This window comes from Austrofundulus limnaeus, unplaced genomic scaffold (genome assembly GCF_001266775.1).
Source record: "Austrofundulus limnaeus strain Quisiro unplaced genomic scaffold, Austrofundulus_limnaeus-1.0 Scaffold7, whole genome shotgun sequence".
NCBI classification, from domain to species: Eukaryota; Metazoa; Chordata; class Actinopteri; order Cyprinodontiformes; family Rivulidae; genus Austrofundulus; species Austrofundulus limnaeus.
This window is the reverse complement of record NW_013952409.1, coordinates 1,711,437-1,717,627: the sequence shown is the minus strand read 5'-3', so window position 1 is coordinate 1,717,627 and position 6,191 is coordinate 1,711,437. Positions and strand designations below refer to the sequence as shown.

Sequence of the window (6,191 nt, the reverse complement as noted above, 5' to 3'; positions counted from 1 at the left end):
CCAGAGGACCTATACAATTTTTTTCCTTTTGATTTTTTTACCTGGATTACTGAGATGCATCAGGACATTTTAAGATACTGTACTTGTACTTTTACTCAAGTATCACTTTGTGGTATTTTATACAACACTGATTAATGCCACTTACTGTGTTAAAGTCAAAATAATAACATAGCTCAAATGTAGTAAATTTTGAAGCAATTTTTAGCTGATTTATACTTATTTCAGCAGTTTTCTGCAACATTTCAGCTTTTTAACTACTTGGTACTAAAAACCTTTCAAAAATGTTTAGAATTTTTTACTGAACATTTCACCTTTTGTTTGGGTTCTGCCTTTTTCCCACTTCTTTTTTATTGTTGTTGTTAATTTTAGTTTTTTTTTCAGATTTTTCAGATGTTCTTTTCAGCTGTTCTTTTATTTTCAACTTTTTAGGCTTCTTTCTGCTAATTTATGCCTTTTCTACTTCTTTTTGTTGATTTCTGCAAATTTCAGCATTTTCTGCAGCTTTTTAGCTACTCTGTTTTCATCCAATTGTAACCTTTTTAATCTAAATTCAACTTTGTGTGATAATTTCAGCTTCTTACCGCTTAAATTAGCAAATGTACTCTTTCTTCATCTGTGTGCTAATTACAGCTATTTCAGCTTCTTTTTTAGCTATTTTTTGTTTATCTCAGTTGCTTTAGCTGTTTTTATTGGAACTTCTTGAACTTCTCATTTCGTTTTCCTATTTTCATCAAAAATCAAATTTAACTCACATGAAACGTTTTGCTATTAAACATTTTCAGCTTGTACAGCAGCTTTGAGAAAAAGTTTTTCAGCATTAAGCATTCGCGCTGCATTTTTTGCAGGAAGTGCAGATTCTCCAGTGCCTACCTGCTCTTGATTTTTGAGCTGTTCCAACAGACGCTGGAACTCTGCCTCCTTTTCGATGGCCTCTTGTTGAGTTGCTTGATTTTGCTCGTCATAAGCCATGGCCACCACAGCCAGGATGAGGTTGATGAGGTAGAAGGAGCCCAGAAAGATAACCACCACGAAGAAAAGCATGTATGTCCTTCCAGCTGCTCGTAGGATCTGCGTCAGGAGCAAAAAAGAAGCTACAAGAACTTAGGACAGTTTTCTCTCATATATTTAACTGCTATTCAGGTTGGATAAAGGGCCTACAAACAATAATGTAACACATTTTTAAAAAGTGCCAACCAGTTGGAAAAGGTTCTCCCAGAAGTCCTGCGTCATGAGTCTGAAGAGGGCAAGAAAGGACCAGCCGAAGGAGTCGAAGCTGGTGTAACCGAAGTTAGGGTTCCTCCCTGCCTTCATGCACGTGTATCCTTCTGGGCACTTTCTATCAACACAGAAATATAATTAGAGAAACACTATCAACACCTCGTCTCATCTCAGACTGTTTGATTTGCAACATTTATGAAAGCAAAACATCTTAAAGTACCCGTGACATTACATTTTTGCAATAAATATATATATTTTTGGGAAGATTACATGAATAACATTTTACACGAAAAAAATCACTCCACTGAGATGAACCGTTCTTGAGATATTTGCATGTGAATTAACAGAAAGTGATGTCAATGGGGAATGTCTGAATATGAACGCAGCATTTCTATAATTAACATCACAGACTGTAGGGAAGAAACCGATGTTTCTTTAGATTATTTTGAGTCTCTATCAGAGGGATGAAGAAGAATCAGAGTTTAAATAATATTGGTTCAATAAACAAAGACCAGGGAGTTTTCTTTCTTAAAGAGCTCCCCTTTGATGTCACTTCCTGTTTCATTTCAGTTGAGCCAAGTTCAAAAGAAAATACGCCAGTTGTATGACAAAATGGGAAAAATCACGTGTCATGCCAAGTTAAATTTAAAGATGCTTTTCTGACTTTTTTAATTTAAAGGATATGCATGTCACAGGCACTTTAAAGAGACAACAGAGATAAAATTATCTACATACCCAGCATCAGAGCTGTTACCACAAACAAGAGCATCATGGCTGCCCTCCAAATAATAGTGATTTTCTACAATCGGAAAAAAAAATTAATCAATTCTTACAAAAAAGAATTGCCGTAAAATAAATGAAATAGGTGACAAACTTACCTGAATTTTCAATATATTCAATAAAATTAAAGGTAATGTTGGAATACATTGTGTCGTTGACCCCCGTGGGACTGTTGAAGTTCTGTGTGTCGTTAAAAACGGGGCTGAATAATTCAAACGCCGTTTCATTCGTCTGGATGGGCCACCGCACACATTTCTGACGCAGGTTTCCCATGAACAGCTGAAGACCGACGAGGGCGAAAACGGCCAGGGCGAAGACCGTCAGGACCATGACGTCCCCCATTTTCTTCACGGACTGGATCAGAGCGCCCACGATCGTCTTCAGACCTGAGAAGACATGACGCTTACCCAGTTACGGTGACAAAAATACGTCTTATTGAAATATGGAACACTTTTAAACTTTATTTTATGTTCTGTTAATAATCAGTTCATCTTGTATCCAAGGTTTTCAAAATCAGTAATCTTGTCACTGTTTAAATTTCACTGTGTGGGTGCGTGTCACTCTGGTCAAAAACATGTTTGAAGAACAGGGTCAAACTCCGGGTTCCTTATCGTTTCAAGGTTGTGCAGATTAATAGAACAAATGGCTGCGCAGGAGGCCGACATGACCACCTGCAGCTGACTGATAATGTATTATTCTCAGACATTACGTAAGAATGAGGCTTCAGTATAAAATGTCAAGAGTTACAGAAGTTAGACGAGACACTTGATGATCGAAGGGAAGTATCGGTCTGGTGTTCTCCCAGATTTGCAAATCTGTTTTCTGTGGGTTTTTACATGTAATCTGTAATAAATTATGTTTAATTCTTTAAGGTGTCTCCTCCTAATTTCTCCAAAATCCCAATGACCCGGGTAAGAGCAACTCAGCTCTTAACAGTCTCGTTTTTAATATTCAATACTTTCACATTCATGCACAATAGTCAATCTCATAACAAAAGTCAAGCTAAACTAAATATTGTGTCAGCTTCTTAAATCTGTAAGAACTCAGAGTTTGTGTTGGAGGTGAGTCTCAGCTACCATCACACTAAATTTTAGCTCAWTATCTATAATTTTCATTACATATTTTGCTAACAGAAAGACAAACAAAAGCCATTATTTTATCACCCGCCTCAACTTTCATGGCAGCCAGAAATAAATATTAGAAAACAGAAAGCCTACCGGGGATCACGGTGATTGTTTTTAGGGCTCGAAGCACTCGAAACGTCCTGAGGGCCGACACYTTGCCGAGATCAACAAACTCAGTGATGTAACTGTAGAAAAATATATTTTTTAAAAATCTGAAACTTGTGTTCGGTTTGACTCAATGATATTTAATCAGTCCAGTTCATTAAATCTGCACAATATTAGCTTTAATACAAGGTAGACTCCTCTGAACCCTTTAACATTCCAAATGAAACTTTTCTCAGAGACTTACGCCATGCTGATCACCATGAAATCCAGCCAGTTCCATGGATCTCGAAGGAATGTAAAAGAACCGACACAGAAACCTCTCGACAGCACTTTGACTGTTGCCTCAAAGGTGTAAATCCCAGTGAAAACATACCTTTAAAAGAAACAATGAAACACGAATCAGAAAGAGTGATGACCGTGAAATAATTAAAATACGGTGACCAATGAATTGAAATGTACTAACTCGACTGTTTTGCTCCACGCTGGTGGGTTGCTCATCGTCATGAAAACACAATTGGACAGAATTGTAATCATGATGAACATGCTAAATAATTTAAATCTGGGTTAAAGAAACAAACATGAACACATGGTTTAAGAGACAAAAAAAATAGTTTGATCAGTTCTGACAAGACTAAGGTTAGTAAAAGTAGCTCCCTATGTACGTAATATGGGGTGTCAGTAAGCATCCAGATGCACCCACTTCAGATGTTATCATCCATTAAATGGACGTTATTAGTAATGTTTTTGTTATTTACACATTCAATGTTATTGATATATTAACCCACTAGGGAGCACTGTCGGGACAGTCTGAAGCCATTCTATGGGACTGATAACCGCTAATAATGTCCATTTAATGGAATGATAACGTCAGAACCCGCTGCCATGTCAGTCAAGCCAAACTTCAATGCAATACAGAGCTTTAGTTATGGGTAAATAAAAAACAAGAATAACAGCAAATAAAACAGTATCTATAAAACATTTCTGCTATGGGATATGCAATTGTGAGAAAAAGAAACAACAAATTTGAGTTGGACAAAAGCTTTTTTCTTTCCAAAATTAAAAAAACATGATTCTAGCATGCTGCATTTTAAAACTTTTCCACCTGTCTGTGTTGCAGGAGTTCATCYTTATTTCTATTTGAACACACAAAGAATATGAAGCCAAGTGACAGGATAATATTTTAACACTAGAGATCCCAAAAATACCATTACCGTACTGATTTTTGATCTGTAGTGTAAAAGCAATCTAAAAGTGGTTTATGTCTAAAACTAGCAAAACAGTGAAAGAAAAATAAATTTTCTTTATGTTTCGAAGCCAYAAATTGATTGTGGTAATAAGAGGTCTTCTGTAAAACAGAGGAAAAGAACAGATCGCTAACGGCTAACACTGGCTAACACTGGCTAACAAGGAAACYGCTGGCAGAATTATTTTTCATCCTSCKACTGAAAGCCTGCGCAGTAKAAGGCAAATCAATGTTRACAAAGCCATCTTTCATCTGTGTTYTTTTTCACCAAGGCAAAAGAGCCTGAATCAGCACAGAAACAACACACGTTTGGCACCACAATTCTTGTGGCGTCGTCCCTGAAWAACAAGGCTGAACGTTTTACAACTGACCAGGCTCTTTGTTAATAATCTAATATTAAAAGTTCTGCTGAAAGGATATGAATGTATGAGAATTTTGATGGCTCCTCTCCGGACCAGACTGAAGGGGCTCAGAATGTAACAAGCCGGGTCAGCGTTGAACCTGAAGATTGTGTTTCCTTTGCTGATCACAACGAATGTCTGAAAAACAAACAGATCCGTTCAGGAAATGCAAATGACCTTCGGTTAACTGCAGCAGGTAAGATATTATCTGTTCCACAGACCCCCACTTCAAAAGATCTGAACCATCTCCTTAGTGTTTCAAGACATTTAAATAAATCCTTGGCAATGACAACTACTATAAAATTTAACTGCAGCTTCTGCATGCCACAAATGAAACCTAACACCTGTTCTGAGTCGGTTTTAATAACAGAAACGTATGTTGAATCCCGGCATGTGTTTATGTCGATTTGTGTTGTCATTGTGAGGTCGGACTGAGTGTTTGAGCTCAGGCTGACTTTCTGTGCTTTGTAGAAGGGGTCCAGGTCCTCCAGAGGCGTGTTGAGCAGCTCTGGAGGAGGGTCTCCATAGATCAGGGGCAGGCTCTTTCCAGCTTCCAGATCAGGATGCGGGGACAACGGTTCTCCCCCCTCGTGGCCCTCTACTTCGGCTGCTTTTTGCCTGTCTTTTGCGAGCCTCTGGATTTCCACCAGCGACTCCCGGGTGAAGGGGCGGAAGAAATTGGTGCCTGGGCAGGGGAGCAGGGGAGCCATCTTTGCATCGCGGAGAGAGACCACCACACCGGGGTTTCCCTAGAAGGAGCTGGAGAAGTGACAGGAAGGATCAAATAGAAAAAAACACTGTAATAATGATATTTTTGTGAAGGGTTAAGATAGTTAATATGTGCAGAATAGTTTAAATTAGTGATAAAAGTAAAGACAAATTTGCTGTTAAAAAACTGCAATAATCACTTCTGCTTTTATGACTCAATTTTGACTTTTTTTGTGAAATTGCAAAGCTGAGTGACTTTGCTGAAATTTGCTAAAGACAAAACGGAGACTCTGAAGGTAAACAAGCAGAAACAAAAACTGAAATGATCCAAACACAAAATATCAAACCGAGCAGAACAAACAAAAGCAKAATTTACCAGAGCAGTAGCTGAAATTTATAAATACCATACACAACAGCAACAAGGTAAGCTTGTACTCGTGTCAAATTCAGGCCTGAGGCCCAAATCTGGCCCGAGGCCCAAATCTGGCCCTTGTTAACATTTTATTCGGCCCTAAAAGTAATGCTTCAACTGTGACATAGTTTTATGGTTTCTCTTTTTGTCTCTGCATTTAGTGCATTATTTTCATGACAGCTGGCCAACTTTCAAGCCGA

General features: G+C 38.1%; 1 protein-coding gene across 1 annotated transcript in view; it reads right to left on the bottom strand.

The window, feature by feature from the left end:
* scn4aa (sodium channel, voltage-gated, type IV, alpha, a) overlaps nucleotides 1-5,555 on the bottom strand; it is a gene marked incomplete at both ends in the record, with an annotated part of 14,614 nt that extends 9,059 nt beyond the window's left edge. The window contains 9 exon segments of the mRNA XM_014032588.1: nucleotides 871-1,068; nucleotides 1,195-1,336; nucleotides 1,954-2,017; nucleotides 2,097-2,384; nucleotides 3,216-3,307; nucleotides 3,472-3,600; nucleotides 3,691-3,780; nucleotides 4,891-5,009; nucleotides 5,327-5,555. Coding sequence (XP_013888042.1) covers nucleotides 871-1,068; nucleotides 1,195-1,336; nucleotides 1,954-2,017; nucleotides 2,097-2,384; nucleotides 3,216-3,307; nucleotides 3,472-3,600; nucleotides 3,691-3,780; nucleotides 4,891-5,009; nucleotides 5,327-5,555 — 1,351 coding nt within the window.
* Between the last annotated feature and the right edge of the window lie 636 nt (nucleotides 5,556-6,191).